The 23,170-nt window shown below is 41.4% G+C and overlaps 1 protein-coding gene across 3 annotated transcripts in view; it reads left to right on the top strand.

Moving 5' to 3' along the window:
* SYT14 (synaptotagmin 14) overlaps positions 1 to 23,170 on the top strand; it is a 175,146-nt gene that overhangs the window by 42,168 nt on the left and 109,808 nt on the right. For all 3 annotated transcript variants that reach the window (XM_074949326.1, XM_074949324.1, XM_074949327.1), the window contains exon 3: positions 22,049 to 22,213. In XM_074949326.1, coding sequence (XP_074805427.1) covers positions 22,049 to 22,213 — 165 coding nt within the window. The remainder of the gene's footprint in view (positions 1 to 22,048; positions 22,214 to 23,170) is intronic.

Here is a 23,170-nt window from a genome sequence, read left to right as displayed (position 1 = left end):
TTTGGGGCACCAAATTTCCTTGTGCACTACACAGCTGCGTGCTGCTCCAATGGCCAGCCCAATTCCCCCGGCCGGCTGAGCTGCCCAGGAAAGTTGCCCCTGCCCCTGCCCCTGCTCCTGCTCCACCTCTTCCCCATTGCCCCCGCCTCTTCCCGCCCCTGCCCTGCTCCATCTCTTCCCCTGAGCAACATCCCAGGGGACTGCAGCAGGGGTCGGGCGTACCCCGCACTCATGGGGTGACAGGAAGTGGAGTGACCCAGCCCCAGCACGCTCTGCGCCACTGGTGAGTGCTGGGGGGTGGTTCTCCTGCTCCCCAAGGCTGGGAGCCAGGAGAGCAGAGTGGAGCGGGCGGGGGCCGGGTCACTCCACTTCCCGCCGCTCCGTGAGTGTGGGGTCGGGCCTGCCCTGCACTCACTGGGCGGCAGGAAGTGGAGCGACCCGGCCCCAAGCCGCTCTGCCAGCTTGTGCTGGGGGGTGGTTTCCCCCTACTGCCCAAACCCGCTCCTGTCCCCCCGCAGAGGCCTGGGGGCTGTGTAGGGCACCAAAATGTCTAGGGACGGCCCTGAACTCAATATCTGTTTAAGACACTTTTGTTTTTGTATGGGTGAGTAGGTGACACCTGAATATTATTGAAATACAGAGTGTGTTCTATCATATTTTAATCCAGAATATTAAAATGGTTGGAGTAACAATAGATCTATTTTTTCACTTTGGAAACATTAGAGCAGAAGGCTGAATAAAACCTTACCATTTTAATTATGGTATTTTATTTATGGTAAATTAAAGATGTTGTATAGTAGCTTGCTACAAGTACAGTATTACCCAGGTGGATAATAATTCCATATTTTGAAGCCCTGTGTATTTAACTTGCTTTTCTCAACCAACAATTTCTCTTTTAAAGAGACTAAAATACTAAGATAGCCTTCAGGGTCAGTTGTATGGTATTAGAGAAGTGATCAATATCATGGGTGTTATAATTAACTGTAAAAGAAGATATTTTTATTATCTGTAAACTACTTTACTGATACAAACATAGAAAATTATAGCTTTTATTGCTATCTAATCAATCTTGACATTTCACTTAAAAACTAACTCTGATGGAGTTTCATTGTGATATGGGTTGTTGGCAAGAAATATATATACAATATGTGGAGGAGAGTAAAGGATGGATAGGATGAATCTTGATCTGAATCACTTTGTCATTCATTGTATGCATTTTGTATGGCAAGAGGGAAAGTTCACATGTAACGTCAGAAAGACAGTTGATTAAAATGACGCTACAATGAGTGATCTTTGCACTAGAATAGTATCAGCTAGACAATTACATTTTAAAAATGTCAATATACACATGTAAAAATTAATGATTTTTCTAAGAACTGATTCAGAACAAATATTTTAGCACTTAAATTTAAAGTAATGAAGAAAACAAAGGCTAGAACCTGTTAGATAAAAGTTGCTGCAAAAAAATCCAGTATCTAAAGTAGAAAGCAGGTATACTTTTTTCTGTTCAAGTTGCTTTTCACATATGGCCTGATTCAAAGCCCATTGAAATCCATGGGAGTTCAATGGGCTTTGGATCAAGCCCACAGTTACTTAATTTGTGCAAAGAGCAGGTAAGATTTCATCTGTGAAATAAATAATTAAAGCTTCATTAACATAGAGTTAGGTTACCATATGGCTTCATACATTACTGGACAGGTGAGAACTACACTACATTGCATGAGCTCCAAAAATAATTTGCCTTAAATTACACATTCTAAAAAGAAAAGGAGTACTTGTGGCACTTTAGAGACTAACCAATTTATTTGAGCATGAGCTTTCGTGAGCTACAGCTCACTTCATCGGATGCATACTGTGGAAACTGCAGAAGACATACATTCTAAATTAATCCATTTAAAAAAATGTTTTGTATTTTATATATCTGAAGATCTACATTTTTATTTGACTTCAAGATATATTTAAAGATGATTATGTATTTTTGATAAGGAGAATTATACAGTACACTTGAAACTGCTTGTTGTAACATTTTAATAGACATTAGATTTGAGAGAGCGGCACTAATTTTCATGTTTTAAGACAGCTCAGCTAAAATAAGGTAAGTTTGTACTCTAATTTAGTGCTAATTAGTTTACAATATTATGGAAATATTACATTAATACATTTTGATTACTAAGTATACTTTCTATAACATTAATTTTCACAGCCAGTGAATACGTTAGTCATAATACCAACTTTGTGGTAAGGCATTTGAGTTTTTTTAATACGTTGAAAGAGCGTTATTACATTAATTACCATACCATCCTTTCAGCCATTATTTTATATTGTCTAGCATATAAGCGGAGGATAATTATCAAGTTAGTGAAATAAAATATGTGAATTTGATCAGTTTACAGAAAGTATTTTGATTAAAAAAAAATACCATCTTTCTGCTCTAGTTTTATAGTCACTGGAAACTCAGTTTTTTTTCTTTTACACTTTTAATGGTTCAGTGAATGTCCGTTTGGATTGTTAGAATTTATGTGAATACATATTTTGAATGAAAAGAATTTCATGCATAAATATGCTAAAGACCATATCTTACACATAGTAAGATGCTTCTTATTGTTTTCTGTCCAGGGAGCACAACTGGTTAACACTTGAACTATGAGAAACTAATTTAGGGCTTTATCCAGTCGTCATTATTCATAATATACTACACTGTTAGTGATCATACCTTCAGAAAAGTATGGAAGATCAATAACAGTTTTAACGCAATACAGTTTTACTTATTTTATTATGGCTTTTATAATAGCATTAAAAAGTAAAAATATTTTAACTCGATAATATATTCAGTCCACGTACAAGCAGTTTAAGATCCTACATGTATGCAGATTGGAAATTATCTTTTTCGTATCAAAATCCAATGGTGGTATTAAATTACATTAATAATTAGTCTTTCTGGAGCTAAAGTTTCAGTCTTTTTGTAAGGTTAGATACTGTGCTTTCTTCACTTCAGAATGATGTCATCAGGTACTGTATATCCATAGAGAGCTGCATAGCTCACTTACAGGGTTTTTTATTTTCTTTCTTGAGTACTGCTTGACTAATTCATTTAATACTAGGCCTACTGTATTGTGGAACAAACCGCTTTATTATAGGTTCACTTCTGTTTCAGGGTTCATGTTGAATAGAGCAGAATCATCTTTTGAGGTTGACGGGAATAGGTCTGTGCATTATAAATGTGTTTGATACAAGCACTTCCAGTTGTTCTGTTTTTCAATTTTAAATAGCAGGGTGCATAATACTTGAAAATATGCTTTGCTTTTAGGATGAAATAATTGTAGTTAACTTGGATGGTTAGAGTTCTAATTTAAAAATAAAAACAACCAACTATTTCATACCCTCTGTCCCATGTGGGGGCACTGATCAGAAACCCACTAACCAGCAGAAAAACAATTGCAGACTTGGCAAGTAAGAGTCCATTTCCCTTCTGCTGGTGACATCCATGTGCTGTCTGCATATTTAAACATTGAAAGACACAAGACATTTGTTTATGTGCTTTTCATGCAGGATGATTTAAAAAAAAATAATAAAAATGTAGCTGGCCAGTTACCCAAGGCCTGTGTAATTTTGGGCCATTTGCCCTTTTCACTCTGCTTGCCCAGTCTCCTTCCCTTTTTGTAGCTTTCTGATAAGAAGTTTAAAAAAAAAAACAGACTAAACAAATAGATAGCAGCATACCAGAGGATTGATTAATGTAAGGTAACAACAATTTATAACTTGGTAAAACATGAGGCCCCTGACTTTGTATGTATAATGGATCAGAGACCTGATTGAACGATGCTGCTGAACCAGTTTTAGTACGGTTGGTTCTGGCTGCGTACTTGGTGTGGCGTGAGCCAAAGAAGTATCAGCATAGAGGGTGTATTGCTGTGCTATATGCATCCAGCCTGAAATGTAAGCGGTCTTCTGACCTCCTCTGGATCTTGATCTTTGTCAATCTGGTTAATGACCTGGGTACAACAGAGGTGGCTATGGTTGTGTGTGTTCTTCTCCTAGTGGTGGATGAAGGTCAGGTATCCCTGCTGATGTTGTTACATCTGTTAGTTTTCTTCAGTACAATTAACCACGAGGTTTTGTTGGCTTATTTGTGAACTATAGTGGGGTGGAAAAGGCTGCTTTTGAGTTTAGTGGGTACTCTCACAGGGTGGTGGTAGGCTACTTCTCCAATATGAAGGTGCTCTCCTGTGTGGATCTTCAGGGGATCCATCTTGTCATCACATGCTTAAAAAAAGTGGACTAGGTCATTAGGAGGGTTAGTATGGAGACATGGATTGTATTGTATTCAGTATTCTGATGTACAACTTTGTCTCCACCTCAGCTCCGTAATGGTCAGATGCATTACTAACTGTCTGTGGAAGACGGACTGAAATATGGAAGAGGGAAAGCTGGCTGAGACTCAGTCCAGTCAAAATGAAAATGATTTTGTTTGGTTGAGGGAAGCAACCAGAAGATATGGCAGGAAATAATATCAGCCTTCTTTGGTTGAAGTATGTGTACTATTTTGTAGATTGAGTTTGCAAGCTGAGAGTCAGGTTTAAACTCCCAACCTCTGCTAGAAGAGCAGGATCAGCTACAGTTAGGTTGGCTTTTTTCATCTCTGCTGTCCAGAAGTGTACACTTATGTATTCCATGCATTTGTCACCTCGAGATTAGACTAGTGCAATGTATTCTACATGGCGCTACATATTAAATCCATCTAGAAACTGCAACTAATGCAAAATTCAGTAGTCCTCTTGTTAAGTGATGTGTCATTTCATGAACATATTAAGCTAGTACTCTATGGCCTTGTCTATATAGGTGGGGGAGGGGGGGTTACTACACACTAACCTGAGTTTGTGCACATTGAAATGGCCTTTATGTACACAACACAAACCCTTGAAAAGCACAGTAACTCCCTAACTGTGCAATCAGTAATACACTTTCAAAGTGTAGTAAGTTCGTTGCAAATTGAGTCAGTGCAAATTAAGTGTTTGAGTGCACTGAATGCTCCTTCACACTACTTTATCAGTCCTCCAAATGCTATACCACACTGTTTTGCGTGCTGCTGTGACCAACCTGTCTGTTCACCTGTGTGCCCTCCACTGCTCCGGGGTCAAATTGATCTTCCCTTCCCTGTTTAAAATCTGGCATGGGGCCAGGATTTGTACATTTGTTCCTGGATTTGAATTCATCACTATTACAGTGGTGTTATTACAGCAGTGCTACACAATATCTTATGCATCCACTCAGAGCCATGCAGAGATCTTGCCATCTGGGGAAACGTAATAGTGCAGCCATTTCTTGCCATCAACCATCACAATAAAGACATGTCCATAGATTTTTGTGAAGTAGCTGGCTGTGAAGGGTCACAGCTGGGACACTAATCCGTGTAATCTGAAGAGCAAAGAGCTTAGGATCCTTTACAAGAAAACCAGGGATGCAAATCAAATCTCCAGTAATACTCCTGTATCCTGTCCATTTTATGAGGAGGTGGACAAGATTTTTTTAGGCACACCACTATCAAACCCAGCTCATGTGTGGACAGTGCTGACACTGTCACTGCCACCAGCAAGGAGACTGAATCCCAAGAAAGACCAAGATTCAGAGGAGGATGAGGAGATCTTCCCAAACAGCCAAGGCTCTCTTCTCCAACAAAACCCTAACGGTGTCCATATAGATACCCCAGCCAGATTCTCAAACCAGGACACAGGATGATGATCCTTTTGAGGGGACCTCAGCATGTAAGTATCTATCATTATAATTTATTATTATTTTATTTTATTACGCTTTTCAGCGGTGGTAACTTATTGTACCTGGTGGCTGCTGCCATTTATAATGGATATGAGCTGGGAGCCTTTCTGAGCTTCTAGCCGCTGCTTCCCTCTCGGCCTCACCCAGTGGTGTCTCCCTTTCTTTCTCCTTCCCACCAAACACATTTTGAAAATGGCAACTGGGCCAGGTATTCAGCCTTTAACTCATACTGACATCCCAAACATTGATTGATTGTTTACATACCCATGGCATGGAGGGCATATATCCATCTACTTATTTCCTTTTCCCTGCCTGCCTCTCTCCTGGCTGGTGAATGCTGATTTCCTCCCCCCCGCCCCTACCCAGCAGCCCTATTTGCATGCCCAAACTGGCACCCACATACTGTGGCCCTAACCCCTCTCCCCTTGGGCAGTAGATTCAAATAATGAAACCTTGTAGTTGTACAAAGTTGTAAAAGTTTACTGAAACAATCAGTGCAGGAAAAAAGGGTAGGTTAAGTTTCACAATTTACATGAGGGGTATATGGGATTACATACCTATACAGCTATTTAGGCTATTACTCCCAGCTGAGGCACATCAAATACCCTTTTCAACATTGCAACCAGCATTTCATACAGGAAAGAAGTTTAGATTAGTTTTGTTTTCAGTTTAGCGTAGTTAGTGTACAAGAATAATATGTAGGTCAAGGGATTGCATAGATTTACAGCTTTTGAGGCCACTAGCTCTGGTATATCAAGTACCTTTTCCTCACTGTAATCAATTAGGCAAATGTTACATAATGACATTCTATAACATTGTATAGAAAGACTGGGAGCCATTAAGGTTTTAAATCTATTTCTTGCTGCACGTTCTTCATGTCTGCAGAGGAGTTAAAGCAGAATTAAAGGCAAAGAAGTGCTCTCTATTGGTACGGACATTCCATGGTTGCCCTTCCATTCCTGCAGCACTTCTAGGGAGTCCATCTTGGTGAATAACATCACAGCATATTGCTGGTCTGCCCTTTGCCTTTTTGAATAAGTTCCTTCTCTGCCTTCTAGTCACCTACATCAATGTAACGTCACCAAGAGTCAAGATTGCTTTAAAAGGGGATTAATGCCCAGCCCCTTCTTACACCCTAGCCATTCCCACCCTTGTTGTCTACACCCACCATCCAGACATTTAACATAAAGTTACAGCATACGCTGTAAGACCCAACTTAGGATACACACGTACCCTACTTATCTACATCACCCATCCATACACTTATTGCAAAACTTCAGCATGAACTATAAGACTTAACCCAGGAAACACACACACCCAGTCACCTCCCCAAACATCCTCAGAACTATGACATGTACAGTAGGACACACATGCATAAGAGGAACAAGGATGAACATGACTTACCCTCTCTGATGTCTTCCAAGACTGAGATGAAATTCAGAAATGGAGGGAATGCTTTCCTTCTTTTGAAGTAGTACTAATCTGAACAATAACTACTTTTTTTTTTTTTTTTAAATCCCTTCCCCCAGCTATTGCACCTTATTTGGTGAGACCTTCAAGGACAGGGCATTTATCAACATCTGGCAAATTTGAGAGGGAAGAAATGGATGTCAGAAGAGGAGACGTTTGGAGTTCTCCTGATGGACTCGTAGGGTATGTCTTCATGTAAAATGCTGCAGTGGTAGTGCTTCAGTGTGAACACTCACTACAGCAACAGGAGGGGTTTTCCTTACTGTAGTTAATCCATATTCCTGAGAGGCAGTATCTAGGTCAACAGAAGAATTCTTCTGTCAACCTAGCACTGTCCACACTGGGGTTAGGTTGGCATAGCTATGTCTTTGAGGGGTGTGGATTTTTCACACCCCTGGGAGATGTAGCTATATAGGTATAAATTTTCAGTGTAGAACGAATGCAAAGCCACCACGCACCAGAAGGGTGTTTTGCTGGTTGAGTAGAAGAAGGATAGGCAGCTGGCCCAGATTAGCATTGCCCTGACCAAGGATGCTGTAGAGAAGGATTGAGACACGCAGAGGCAGGTCCTGGAGGCAATTAACAGGCAAAATACTTTGCTGGAACATATTATTACTGCTAGGCCAACAGGCAATGCAGCATCCTCAAGCAGGACGCTGTCATGTTCTCCAACCCTTAGATAACACTGATTACTGGGATCAGCAGCAGGTATACCCTGTGGTTGCCCCACAACCTTGTAGTCGGTGGCCATTCCCTCTCAAGTCCCAGCACTGGGTGGCAAGAACAGCAGTGCATGAGAGCCAAGCTTATTTGAACTCTCCACTGCAACAGAGACTGTTCTCCCACACCACTCTAGCCCTTAAGGCAGGGTGATCAGAAGGAGAATTAAGACCTTCATATGCCTGTGACCAGGAGTGTGTGCTGCCTCTTTCCCATTGCTGTCTGATGACTCCTTCCCACTGCACTGTTTGTAAATGTTCACTAGTCACACACATTGTCACTTTCAAGTTGTATATTATGTTAGTTTGTTTGTAAATTTGAAATGTTATCCAAGTTCTATTTTTCTATATGTTTTGTACTGGCACAATTTATACAATAAAGACCATTAAATGTACCTTAAAGAAACTACAACGCATGGAATACACCAAGACTCCCAGTTTCCACATAAGAGCACTATATTTGGTTTTAAAAAATCATAAGAGCCTCCTCAAAATGTGAAATATATGATAAAACCTAAATGTGCCACACCAGCACTGTATGATTTTATAAAAATTCATAAAATCCTCTCCAGTACTCAACAAACCTACAATGCTTCCCCTCCCCTAAATTACTACTGAGGGCACAGCAGAATGTTTTCAAACCCCAACCTTAAAGAAAGAGCAAAAGACATGCCTGATATTGTGCTGTGGCAATTCTCACTTTGCAATAGATGCCTTACTGGCTGCTCAGACTGCCTAGAAAACCTCTGCACCATTGCCTCTCACCTACTCTTGAAGCTCTGCCACTTGCTCTCTCTTTTGTACAAAATACAGCATGCATTTGTAATCTGAGGCAAGTATTGCTCTGCAGCGTCTAACCTTGTCATGAGACAGCACCACCTACCTTTCAATGTGCCAAATGCATGCTGTCATCCTGCAACTGCTCAAGGTATAGTTGAACCGTTCCTTTCTTCTGTCCTATATGGCTTCATCAGCAAGGGACGCAGAGGATAAGCGGGGTCTTCCAGAATGACAGAGATAATCTCAACATCATTAATGTTGGTAGTGATTCTGGGGACAAATCCTCCATTATTCATTAAGGCAAACAGTTGGGAGTTCTGAAAAGATCCTAACATAATGAACCTTTCCAGACCACTCTGCATTAATGTTTGTGAACCTGCCACAGTGACCAACCAAGCCTTGTAGCACTGTAGAGAAATATCCCTTTCTGTTTATAGACTTGAAGCCTGGTGGAGGGGTGGGGAGCAAATGGTAGGCACATGGGTCCCATTAGTTGCCCCAGTACAATTTAGGAACCCCCTGCATGCAAAGCTATCAATAACCTGTCAAGTATCAGGGGGTAGCCATGTTAGTCTGTATCCACAAAAACAAAAAGGAGTGCGGTGGCACCTTAAAGACTAACAGATTTATTTGCACATAAGCTTTCATGGGTAAAAACCTCACTTCAACTCCTTGTTGCTTTTTATCAATAACTTGAGTGTTGGCAAGCTTTTTGACTTAGGGCATTTGTCCCTTTTGCATTGCAGTGATGATCAATATATGTTATATATAAATAGCATATATATGTTAGTTTGCATTAAGCACAAATAGCATAGCAGTTATAAAGCAAGGCCTACAATTGGCCTATACCTTTGCTACAATTCTGTTCTCTTATGTTAAATATCCCATAACACCTTGCATTAGCTGAAGTAAGTTTTGGCACAAGCAGATAGGAAACTTGTCAAAATCAAGATAAATTCATTCTATGTCTTAATACAAGCTAGGGAAATACCTACACAAACCAGTACCTGGAATGCTAGTATCCAAAACAAAGATAAGGAAGGAACGAAACAGCAAGCTAGGGAACTGGGACAAACTGATGGGTTGGATTTTAGTGATGTGTAAAGAGATGTATAACTTGCAAAATCATCATAAATAATACCAGATGAACTGTGTACTTTTGGGAGCACATCTTCAGAATAAGGTGAGAGTAACGTAGCTGCAGGCGATGGCTTCCTCAAGACTGGTATTGTATAGAACCTTTTCCCTGTATTGTATTATTATTGGCTTATAGCAATAAACCTGACTAACCTTGATTTATTTGTCTCTCGAGTATATTTCATACTGAACCAAAGTGTGTTCAAGCAATTGATGATACAGTTTATCAACAAAGTGGTGAACCTAGCCAGAAGCCATCTAGCCAAAATGTAGTCAGTCGAACCAAGCAGTGCAGGGTCATGACCTAACTGCTTGGAGGGGGATAACGTTCAATGAGACGTGGAACTCTAGTGTTCATGAATCTCACGTACACTGATTGAGCCAGCCCTGGCTGGGCCGATGAATGCTAAGTGCTCCCACAATTCCAGTACGCACAGGAGGTGCTACTGTGATTTTAAAAAATATATAATAAGTGCTATTTCTGTGGAACGCCTATTCAAAAGTAACTGGTTTTATAGAAAGTGCATGATAAAGCAGTCTAGGCAAAACGCCAATACTTTAAGAATTCCTGGGCAAGAAGTCATTCTTTAAGAATATATAAAGATTAATTACAAGTAAAATTTTCTGGGCAAAACACCCAGATACAGCAAAGGCTAAAATGGTGAAGTGCCAAAGCCCAAGAATTGGCAATTATGACAGCTAGAAATAATAATGAGCTACTAAAATTTTTGTAAAAAAAAAAAAAAAAATGTAACTAAATATAGGGGCAGTTAGTTTGTGCACGACATGAGGCACATAAATGATCCCCAGGATTCATTAGATGAAGTAAAACAAATCAAAGAACTAAGAGAAGGGTTAAAACTAGAAAAAGATCAAAATAGGAAATTAGAACAGCAAGTGGAAGGTATAAGCATCTGTAATACCCCTCTTGCTCACAGTTTACAAGAAATGCAGGGAAGACGAGGAAATTGTCAGACCAGATGCAGCCAACAAGAAGTAGAAAAATCAGGCTGTTGAAGATGGACTAAAAATCTTAAAGCTGTACTGAGTTGCCCAAAATCAGTTAATCACAGTAAGGAGCAGAGCACTTCTGTAATCCATTAAAAGTGCAGACAAAAGCAACAGGCACTTGGGGAACAATTTCATATTTTGTGGGAACAGGTAGCAAGCCCCACTCTTCACCAGAGGGGGTTAAAAATGAGAGGTCCTCCTTTCTACCCTCTACTCTAAACCACAGAACCCCCACTCCCTTCTTAGCCCTGGTCTACACTACAAGTTTAGGTTGAATTTAGCAGCGTTAGATCGATTTAACCCTGCACCTCTCCACACAACTAAGCCATTTTTGCAACTTAATGGGCTCTTAAAATCAGTTTCTGTACTCCTCCCTGACAAGGAGATTAGCACTGAAATCAACATCGCTGGATCAAATCTGGGTTAGTGTGGACGTAATTCAACGGTATTGGCCTCTGGGAGCTATCCCACAGTGCTCCATTGTGACTGCTCTGGACAGCATTCACAACTCAGATGCACTGGCCAGGTAGATAGGAAAAGCCCCGCAAACTTTTGAATTTCATTTCCTGTTTGGCCAGCATGGCAAGCTGATCAGCACAGTTGACCATGCAGATCTCAACAGCAGAGGTGACCATGGAGTCCCAGAATCACAAAAGAGCTCCAGCATGGACCGAACAGGAGGTACTGGATCTGATCGCTATATGGGGAGACAAATCCGTGGTATCAGAACTCCGTTCCAAAAGACGAAATGCCAAAATATTTGAAAAAAATCTCCAAGGGCATGAAGGACAGAGGCTATCACAGGGACCTGCAGCAGTGCCGTGTGAAACTGAAGGAGCTCAGGCAAGCCTACCAAAAAACTCAAGAGGCAAATGCCCGCTCGGGGTCAGAGCCACTTCTACGATGAGCTGCATGCAATTGTAGGGGGTGCCCCTACAACTACCTCACCCCTGCAAGGTGAGGACTAGTGGACTCCTGAAAGAGGGAAGTCTCACGCAACAGGGATGAGGATTTTGGGGACGAGGAAGATGATAGCGCACACCAGGCAAGCGGAGAAACGGTTCTCCCCGACAGCCAGGAACTGTTTATCACCCTGGAGACAGTACCCTCCCAATCTGGGCTCCTGGACCTTGAAGGCAAAGAAGGCACCTCTGGTGAGTGTACATTTTTGTAAATATAATACACGGTTTAAAAGCAAGCGTGTTTAATGATTAATTTGCCCTGAAGACTTGGGAGGCATTCGCAACCAGTACAGCTACTGCAAAAGTCTGTTAACCTGTTTGGGGATGGAGCGGAAGTCCTCCAGGGACGTCTCAGTGAAGCAGTCCTGGAGGTACTCCCAAAGCCTTTGCAAAAGGTTTCTGGGAAGGGCAGCCTTATCGCGTCGTCCATGGTAGGACACTTTACCACGGCAGACCAGTAGCACATAGTCTGGAATCGTTGCATAAGAAAGCATGGCAGTATGTGGTTCCGGTGTTTGCTGGCATTCAAATAACATCCATTCTTTATCTCTCTGTGTTATCCTCAGGAGAGTGCTATCATTCATGGTCACCTGGTTGAAATAGGGGAATTTTATTAAGGGGACATTCAGAGGTGGCCGTTCCTGTTGGGCTCTTTGCCTGTGGCTGAAAAGAAATCATCCCTGCCATTAGCCACATGGTAGGGGGAGGGGTGAAGCGATCATCCCAGAGAATTGGGTGTGCGGGGGGGTTAGCTGGGTTTGTGCTGCATGTTAAGCCGAAAACATCAGCCCCTCCTTTTAAATGGCCAATATTTCTTTTTTTCCAATTTTACTCTCCCTTTTTTTCCTCCCGCAGCTGCAAATGTTTCAATGCTGCCACTAGCATCTCCATCCCAGAGGCTAGCGCAGATAAGAAGGCGAAAAAAACGCTCTCGCGATGAAATGCTCTCTGAGCTCATGCAGTCCACCCAAACTGAAAGAGCCCAGCAGAATGCGTGGAGGCAGACAATCGCAGAGTCCAGGAAAGCACAAAATGACCGCAAGGACAGGAGGCAGGAGCAACAGGAGAGGTGGCGGGATCAAGAGGAAAGGTGGCGGGAGCATGATGAGAGGAGGCAGGATGCAATGCTGAGGCTACTGGAGGATCAAACTGATATGCTCCGGCGTATGGTTGAGGTGCAGGAAAGGCACAGACCGCCACTGCAGCCCTTGTGTAACCAGCCGCCCTCCTCACCCAGATGCCCAAGAACGCGGGGGGGGCCTCCGGGCACCCAACCACTCCACCCCAGAGGACTGCCCAAGCAACAGAAGGCTGGCATTCAATAAGTTTTTTGAAGTGCAGTGTGGCCTTGTCCTTCTCCCACACCCCACCTGGTGCTTCCCTCATCCCTCCCAGGGAACCTTGGCAGTTAATCCCCTATTTGTGTGACAAATTAATAAAGAATGCATGAATCTGAAACAACAATGACTTTATTGCCTCTGCAAGTGGTGTTTGAAGGGGGGAGGGGAGGGCGGTTGGCTTACAGGGAAGTAGAGTGAACCAAGGGGGCGGGTTTTCATCAAGGAGAAACAAACAGAACTGTCACACCGTAGCCTGGTCAGCCATGAAACTGGTTTTCAAAGCTTCTCTGATGCACAGCGTGCCTTGCTGTGCTCTTCTAACTGCCCTGGTGTCCGGCTGCATGTAATCAGCGGCCAGGCAATTTGCCTCAACCTCCCGTCCCGCCATAAACGTCTTCCCCCTTACTCTCACAGATATTGTGGAGCGCACAGCAAGCAGTAATAACAATGGAAATACTGGTTTCACTGAGGTTTAACTGAGTCAGTAAACTGCGCCAGTGCGCTTTTAAACGTCCAAATGCACATTCTACCACCATTCTGCACTTGCTCAGCCTATAGTTGAACAGCTCCTGACTACTGTCCAGGGTGCCTGTGTTTGGCTTCATGAGCCATGGCATTAAGGGGTAGGCTGGGTCCCAAACGATAACTATAGTTATTTCAACATCCCCAACAGTTATTTTTCTGGTCTGGAAAGTAAGTCCCTTGCTGTAGCTGTTCATACAGACCAGAGTTCCTGAAGATGGAAGCGTCATGTACCTTTCCCGGCCATCCCACGTTGATGTTGGTGAAACATCCCTTGTGATCCACCAATGCTTGCAGCACCATTGAAAAGTACCCCTTTCGGTTTATGTACTGGCTGCCAAGGTGGTCCAGTCCCAAGATAGGGATATGCGTTCCATCTATCGCCCCACCACAGTTAGGTAATCCCATTGTAGCAAAGCTATCCACTATGACCTGCACATTTCCCAGAGTCACTACCCTTGATAGCAGCAGCTCAGTGATTGCATTGGCTATTTGGATTACAGCAGCCCCCACAGTAGATTTGCCTGCTTCAAATTGATTCCCGACTGACCGGTAGCTGTCTGGCGTTGCAAGCTTCCAGAGGGCTATCGCCACTCGCTTGTGAACTGTGAAGGCTCCTCTCATCTTGGTATTCTGGCGCTTCAGGGCAGGGGAAAGCAAGTCACAAAGTTCCATGCAAGTGCCCTTAAGCATGCAAAAGTTTTGCAGCCACCGGCAATCATCCCAGACCCACAACACTATGTGATCCCACCAGTCTGTGCTTGTTTCCCAGGCCCAGAATCGGTGTTCCATGGCATGAGCTTGCCCCACTGCCACCAGGATGGCCAAATTGCCGGGGCCCGTGCCTTGAGAGAAGTCTGTGTCCATGTCCTCATCACTTTTGTCACCGCGCTGCCATCGCCTCTTCGCCTTCTTTTGCAAGTTCTGGTTCTGCATGATAATGCATGAGGTGTTTACAATGCTCATAACTGCCATGGTGATCTGAGCGGGCTCCATGCTTGCCATGATATGGCGTCTGCAGGAGCACAGAGTTGCAGGGGAAGTGGAGGTTAGATGACCAGTTTTGCAGACCTACTGCACTGTCAGCTGCCAGGACACAACAGCTGAGCGGGCTGCATGCTTGCTGTGGCATGGCGCGACAAGAACAGCCAAGCAGAGTGGCAGCGGAAGTGGTGGATGACGACGGTTAGCAGTCCTACTGCCCCATCTGCTGAAAGCAGTATGGCGCCCGCATGGGAAAAAAGGTGCGAAATGATTGTCTGCCATTGCTTTCACGGGGCGGGGGGCGACGGGGGGCGACTGACAACATGTACCCAAAACCACATGCAACAATATTTTTGCCCCATCAGGCATTGGGAGCTTAACCCAGAATACCAATGGGCGGCGGAGACTGCAGGAACTGTGGGATAGCTACCCACAGTGCAACGCTCCGAAAGTTGACGCTAGCCTCAGTACTGTGGACGCACTCCGCTGACTTAATGCGCTTAGTGCATTAGTGTGGGGACACCCACAATCGATTGTATAAAATAGCTTTCTAAAATTTTGACTTCTATAAATTCGACCTAATTTCATAGTGTAGACATACATTAGAGCTAGTAATAAAGTTTTATCTCCAATATTTTTCAATACAGGTCCAATTTTTCTTTTGTCCTTTCTCAGTTTGCTAAACTTGGTGCTGCTGCCTGTACTTGGAAATGCCCTCACTTAATCTCTTTTGGCGGATGTCACTCTCCCTTCCTACATTGCTTTCTGTTAAAAGTTATAGTTATTACAGAAATCTTTGTTGCAGAAAGAGATGCAGAAGCTAAAAAAAACCCAAAGAAACAATCAAAATGGTTAAGGTAAAAATTTTGTAAGTCCAGTAAATAATTTTAGCCCTTCAAGGATGCAGCAGCTGAAGATACTCAACCTTCTTGAAGATATAGTTGCCAAGCAACAGAAATGCTAACTCTGCTTGAAATCCTAGCCACTAATATAAGAAACATGGGTTTTCCATATTTTTGTATAGCAGTATTCTTAAGATAAAAGTAACAAGTAATGGAAATTGCCTTAAGTTAACTAAATTAATACTGTACAACAAAGTGGGCAGATAGCTTAATAGAGATTCTTATCAGTGCTTATTACAAGTTTAAATAAAAACTTGCCTGGTTAAATATTTAGTTCTTTCATTTACCTTTTTTGCTTTCCGAAATGAGTTGTCTTAATACCTGTAAGTCTTAATGTCTTGTCTTGTATTGTTATAAATAGTTTTGGCACCATTCATATTTAATTGTAAGTTTGCCCTTTGTCATGTATATTGTCCTATGTTGTGTGTCACATGACTAATTTTTGTTTTGTTGCAACAAAAGCCAATGTTATACTCATAGTTTAAAAAATTAACATAAGTGGTATCATACTATTTAATATTAAGGCTGGATCATAACCATCATTAAATTTAAATTTTTCTGCAAAGCTCAGAAAAGCCTCAGTGATAAATATATATATATTATCTATATATGTACATATATTTCAGCCTTAATAAATAATGCAATTGCAAACAAAAAGGGTTTTTTAATTAGTCAAAGGCTTTTTGATCAAAGGAAGAAAAACCCTGCAGGGCAGCAGTTCTCAAACTTTAGCAACCCAAGGACCTCCATTCTGATTTAAAATGTTTTGGGGACCCCCAAGTCCCGCTGCTGAACCCCAGGCCCCAGCCCCACCCCATCTTTTCCCATCCCCTGCTCACTCCATCTCCCCCTCCCTCCATTGCTTGCTCTCTCCCACCCTTGCTCACTTTCACCAGACTGGGGTAGGGGGTTGGGTTGCAGAAGGGGGTGAGAGGTGTAGGCTCTGGGAGGGAGTTTGGGTGCAGGAGGGGGTTTGGGGTGCAGCCTGTGGGAGGGAGTTTGGATGTGGGATCTGGGTTGGGGCAGGGGGTTGGGATGCGGGAGGGGGTAAGAACTGCAGGCTTGGGCTGGGTGGTGCTTACCCCAGATGGCTCCTGAAAGCGACTGACACATCTCCCTGGCAGCAGCTCCTAGGCATGGGGTCTCCATGCACTGCCCCTGCCTGCAGGCACCGCCCCCCCAGTTCCTGGCCAATGGGGACTGCAGAGTTGGCACTCGGGGTGGGGGCAGGGGCCAGAGGGCTGAAGGGACCTGGTGGCTGCTTCCGGGAGTGGCGCGGAGTGGAACCAGGGCAGGTAGGGAGCCTGCCTTAGCCCCACTGTGCTGCCAGACTTTTAGCACCTAAAATCTCCTGGTTTGGCTTCAGGAGCCTCTGGGAGATAAAGGGGGGAGGAGTTGATAAGCGGGGTCTGTGGACCCTTTGGAGTACCCTTGGGCACTCCCAGAAGTCCACGGACCGCAGTCTGAGAAATGCTGCTGTAGGGGAAAAACCTCAACATTAATGTAAAGGTAATATTAATACAATCATATTTTAAGAAAGCTTTTATAAACTTATTTGGCCCTTTATTAAATATTAAAATATAGATATAAATGTGATAATAGATATTGTTCAACATTGTGGCTATGTCTGATTATGTTACGAAATGTTAGCGCTAACCAAACAATTTCAGGAGGTTTCTAACTTTGTCTTCTAAGCACGAGCAAATGTCATGAAAGTTTAATACCCTGAAGTGCTTGCATAAACCTGCGTTTAAACTTCATTTTGCTTTAATTTTTATACTATTTTGTGTTATGCTAAGAAAAAGTATTGGTTATCAGGTTTATACTTTCAAATATTTAACAAAAATTAAATTGCCACCACAAACAGATTAATTCTAAAAAGCTTGGGTAAAAATTCTGTGGCGAACTCCTTTGCTAAAACGGAGTGCTCAACAGGGGAGAGCAATACATGTTCTCACAGAAGATTGTGAGCATCTATTTTAGCAGTCAAGAACTATATCTGTTGTTAAAAACTAGTAATGCACCTATTGAGTCAGTAATAATTAATGTTTTTATGCAAAAACTGAAAAAGCATCTAAATCATGTTTAATATGTGCTAAAGAATTGGAAAAAATCAGAATAAAAAGCTAAAATATATTTTAATAATTGGAAAAAAAATTAGACTAACATAACCAGGTCATTCTTCTGTCATATGCTGTACCAAAGCGTAGTTTGTGTTATAAATGACTTGATCCCTATTACATTGTAAATGAACTAAATTAATCTGTATATAAATTTGGTTTACTGAAAACAAGGGAAGTGTAAATTTTAAAAAATATAACGTTAACCAACATCCCACTGCCAGAAGACACCAGAAGATATTAGTGAAGATGCCCTAGGCATTGGAAGAAGAAAAGATAGTGTGTTTATAAATAAGACTGATCAACTACACTTCAACATACTGTATATGGACAACTGAGTATGCAATAGACTTTAGAGACATTACAAAGACCACTAGCCCAGCCAGGTCTAACTGTTGTTTAAACTGTATATTGTTAAGCAAAGTGAGTTTATGCATATACCTGTAGTTTTAAATCATTCTCAGTGGAATATGGACGAATTTGGTTATTGTGGAAAAGCAAATGGATTATGACTGTATCCTTCGATAATTATATAATGGCATATTATCAGGAAGGTGCACAAGACTCAATGGCTGGGCAAAAGACTGTTCAGCAGTCTAGTATCTTTCAAAATATGAGACTCCACAATCTAGATCGAATTATTGGTTACATTTCAAGATTATTTGAATCTGGAATATCTGTTTGGAACAGGGGTAATATGGAAAATATGTATGTATAAACCCCACCCACATTAGTGGTTTTGAGCATCAAGAATTGGAAACTATCTCTAAACCCATAATTCCTGGCACTGAGGTGTAGCTACTAAAAACAAAAAGAACCATATGTGGTGTATAATATGCATAACATTGATAACCTGTTTAACCTAACACAAGCAAAACTTAATTAATTAATTCCAACAAATAATAAAAATGTAAAGGAAAATCAGGAAGGTAAAGAAATATTTGTACTGCTTATGGGAATTGCGTGTTAACTACCATAATCAATTCATTAGGGAATACTGAGAAAGGAAAACTGCCTGACCTTAGTGATGAACAGTGAGCTAACTTCTATTTCCCTCAGCGTATAACAAAAACTATGGTAAATTGGTAGTACGTTGAATCATGTAGGCAAATTCCCTTTCTTAGTGGAATGTGACTGAATTTCGCTATTGTGTAAAAGCAAATGTACCATTACTGTATTCTTTGTTAATTAACATAGCACCTTATCAGGAACATATACTAGACTCAGTGGTTGGGTAAAAGCCTATTTGTAATTTGATGTCAGTGACATCACATCCTAATCAAGGCACATGTTACTCAAAACAGTGTTGCTCAATGTCTGATTCCATGTATTTTTTTTTTTTTTTTACATTATCACTACAATATTTGATAAATTGGTTACTGTCCATTCAGTAGGTTACCTAAAAGATGACATCTACGAGGGGTGATTGGATTTACCTTCGCTATTGGTGGTATCACAGAGCAACACAAACCTGGAGAGCACCACACATTGCGTGTTCCACTAAGAGACACAGTACATGTGTCGATGCAATGTTTTTGACATTGGAACTCCAGTATGGGGCCATAATGGATCAGGCCAGTCCAATGCAACAGAGAAGCTAGCTGCTCCTGTCTCCTGTCCAGTGAAGCTTACCAGATGCTGACAACCAGCAATAAGGGTACCCTGTAAGATGGATGGACAATATGGAGGCCTGACTTGTAATGTTACTACTACAAATTTCTGTTTTACTCTTCATGTATGTAGCACTGTGGGGGACACTGTAATAATGCCTATCCCAATTTTTCAAAATAAAACTTATCAAAAGTGAATCTTTAACATGCATATTAATTCACTCATTTAAATTTAAAAACATTATTAGTCACAAAAGACATACACATTATTTAGATTAGCAATGACATGCACAAGCCAGAACAAGTCTTGAATGACCTTATCCATAATGGGGATCTTAAAATACTAATTTCTCATTTGGATAGAAGTTGCATTTAAAGCTTTACTTGTGGTTCAAGGTGTATTAATTTTAGCTGTGTTAATTATGTATTGCCACTTATGCAGGGGTAAAACATTTTAAATGATGTTTAAAGGCCCTCCCCACTGTTTCACATATTAATTTGGTAAAGGTGTCACCTTTGCTATAACAATTAGTAAGGTGACAAGTGGGGGCCTGGTGACCAATATATGCTGACTAGCATATATATCTATATATAAATTAAAAACCGATATCTGCACCATATATACATTAGTATGCATTAAGTATAAATTAGCATTAAGTACAACTAGTATAGCAGTTATATAGGCTAAATTGGCCCATATCTTTACTATAATCCTTTGGTCTCCGAGTGAATATTGATGTAGTTAACAGCACTGTCCAGTCTTTTACATCAAGACAGCAGAAGAACTCTTCATACACACGTTTCATAAGGGTATATTTGGCAGCCATTAATGTCTTTCACCATCCATTGGAAAGCTGTGCCATATTTTCTTAACGTACAAAATCTAGTTTTCTTAAGAGGTGATTATATTTTTCTCTACCTATTTCGGAGTCCTTGCTGGTTTGGGAGCTTAATTTGGTCCTTTTGGCGCTCGTGAGACCATTCTTTGCATGCTGGGAAATTGACCTCTTGCTCAGTCATCCCTGTGCCATTTGTTTCTGCCAGTGCCTCACCATGCATTGCCAAAGCTTCCCAAAAGACCATGCACATGATGGTGGTGGCTTGCACACAGCGATACTTACCCATGGTGCACTGTGCTATGCACTGGCACAAGCTCTTCCGGTGAGAATGTTCAGCGCTGATGCAAGGAGCCAACTATGCACGCACACAAGCGATCTGCTGACCGTGGTGGCTTTATGCTGACATAACTTGTGTCAGCAAAATTTGATAGTGTAGACATGCTCTCAGATACCAATATTTTCCCAAACCTCATGTCAATCATGAGGAAGCTAGGTTACATATATTAGATGTTCTGTGTTGGCTTTTTATCCTCAAAGAACAGACCCTTCAGAAACTCAGTGAGGCTTTTTAATTTTCTTTGTGGAAAGGATTAGGGATGTCCCTATCTCCACACAGAGACTGTCTAAGTAAATTTCAGGGTGTATAAGACATGTTACAAGATCATGACCGTAGATTCCCCTCCTAACCTTGGAACCCTTTCAACAAGCTCAGTCCATTTCAACAGCCTTGTTGAGGAAAAACTCCTGTTGTTGACATCTGTAAGGCAACTAGATGTACAGGCTGCTAGAGCAGATGCTTCATCTGAGGTGGCTGTATTTTAGTCTGTCTTGCATAGGACTCTGAAACACCTACCTTCATAGTTGAATCACTGCGTGGGAAGCACCTAGAATAGAGCACCCACAGGAACAAGCAGAGGAGTGGTTACTTATCTGTATCGTGCTCTACAACCCACCCTCCCTCCCATCTGCTTCAAAGTCCCTAGTTTAGGCTGGGTTCCGTGGTAGAAAAGGAACTGGATTGGCAGTTGGTCCCACACTAGCCTATGTACCCTCGATAAAGTGATTTGAGGATATTTAAGGCACATGCGTGGATTAAGCAGACAGTTCTGGCAACAACAACAAAAAATCTCTGGTTTAAGATGCTTTGGGTACATGCACACCTTGATGAACTCCAGTTACGGCACAGGTAAGTAACCTCTCCTCTCAGAAAAGAGCTCATATGTTTTGTAATGTTTTCATTAGGTTAATCAATCAAACATTCTGATTCAACATACCTTGGCTGTTGGTAGGTATGAGCTGGGTTTCTTGAAGTTCAGCATTTCCTTCATTCCTATTCAATATAATCATTACAGAATTCAGGTCTCTTTTCTACATGTACATTGTTCTGGAATTTCCACAGTACGGATGTACCTTTTTAGTGACAACCTGTATTTTTATTTCCAATTAAAAAAATCATGTTTGTGCACACAGTGATCAATGTGAAAGGAGCTGATGATTCTGTTTTCAATTTCTGGTAGACTAGTTGAAGTTCATCAAGATGTGATGAAAAACTGTATAACATGACATGGTAAGGCAAATATTCAAAATGATGCCAGAGATGTTAAATAACTTTATTTTTGGCAAATCTGTGTGACATCTCTGACATAAGAACTAATTTAGAACATGTTGGGTGACTATAAGAAAATATTTTTGTAGGTCAATCAGCTGGTCCCTTTTAAATTTAACACCGTGTCCAAAATACATGCAAACTGAAGTAGTATAATTTTATTTTAGTAATATCTTTCACATAAATTACAGACACTGTGGGTATTGGTTATTGAACCATCATATTCTGAAATCTATTGTCAATTTTTAGATTTTTCTCTTTTTATTTCTTTTAGTATCTCCTGAGGCAGTTGGATTTCTGTCAGCTGTTGGAGTGGTCATTATCCTCATGTTGCTTCTTTTTCTATATATTAATAAGAAGATGTGTTTTGAAAATGTTGGTGGCTTCCCAGACCTTGATTCAGGATACAATGCAAGGAAGATTTCAGAAGACAAACTTTGTAAGTATCTGAAATATATTCTACTCAATTTAATTCTGTAAAAGTAAATAGAGACTTTCACAGATTAACACAAAATATACAAATACTTGGACCAAATGAGAGAGACCTGTTATATGTATAAAAATTTATGATGATTGGGACCTATTTGGAGGAAAGGCAGCCTCTGTGACTGCTTGCCCCCAGAAACTCTACAGGTCTCAATGGCTATATAGCTAAAGAGATTATCTTTGCTTATGAGAAGATACTTTTCCCTCCCTGTGCTCCTTGATATTGGATGTATAATGCCAATTGAAATATTGCATGGTTGTCTATAATTGCCCTTCTCAAATAGATGTAGGTGAACCACATTGCTGAAGATTGCACTCAGCATGCTGAGCTAGTCCTCCAGTGTCCTTGCACAGGAGTGGCTCGTTCAGTTAGGGAAGAATTTTCAAAGAAATCACTCACCAGAAAACATAAGGGTTTCTCTTCGGTGGCTAATAACTCATTTCTAGAGCTTGCCTATATGGAAGATAGGATCCAGTAAGCCAAAGATAGTATCCAGACTGTCAAAAAAATAATTAGGGGAACTACTTTATCAAATTTCCAAAGGGATCAGGGTTATGAACTTCGTATTTCTCTGGGATTGGAGGTTTGTAAAATGGCCTTTGGGCTGGAAGAATTCCAGCTGGCTTTGTTGGCTCTCTTGTAAAGAAGAGACAGGCCTGAGATAAGGAGCTATAGAGTGTGGGAGATGGTACGTTTATTTTACTTGGGCTGTTCTTCTTTCCTGCCTTCTTGAAAGTTGCTTCCCAAAAGGGAGGAGCAGGCTTTGTTTTCTGGGACAGGGGCTAGGGCTTCTTTCTGTCCTGCCAGCTGTGGAACAACTGTCTGTGGCCCAAAGTATCTCTCATTGCTTAAAAAGCAACAAATGTTTTGAGCTGAAGAAACCCTTTGGGGTATGTGCTATTGTGCAGC

This window comes from Natator depressus, chromosome 3 (assembly GCF_965152275.1).
Source record: "Natator depressus isolate rNatDep1 chromosome 3, rNatDep2.hap1, whole genome shotgun sequence".
In the NCBI taxonomy this organism is placed as follows: domain Eukaryota; kingdom Metazoa; phylum Chordata; order Testudines; family Cheloniidae; genus Natator; species Natator depressus.
The sequence above is the reverse complement of the archived record's forward strand: the minus strand, read 5'-3'. Positions and strand labels throughout refer to the sequence as shown.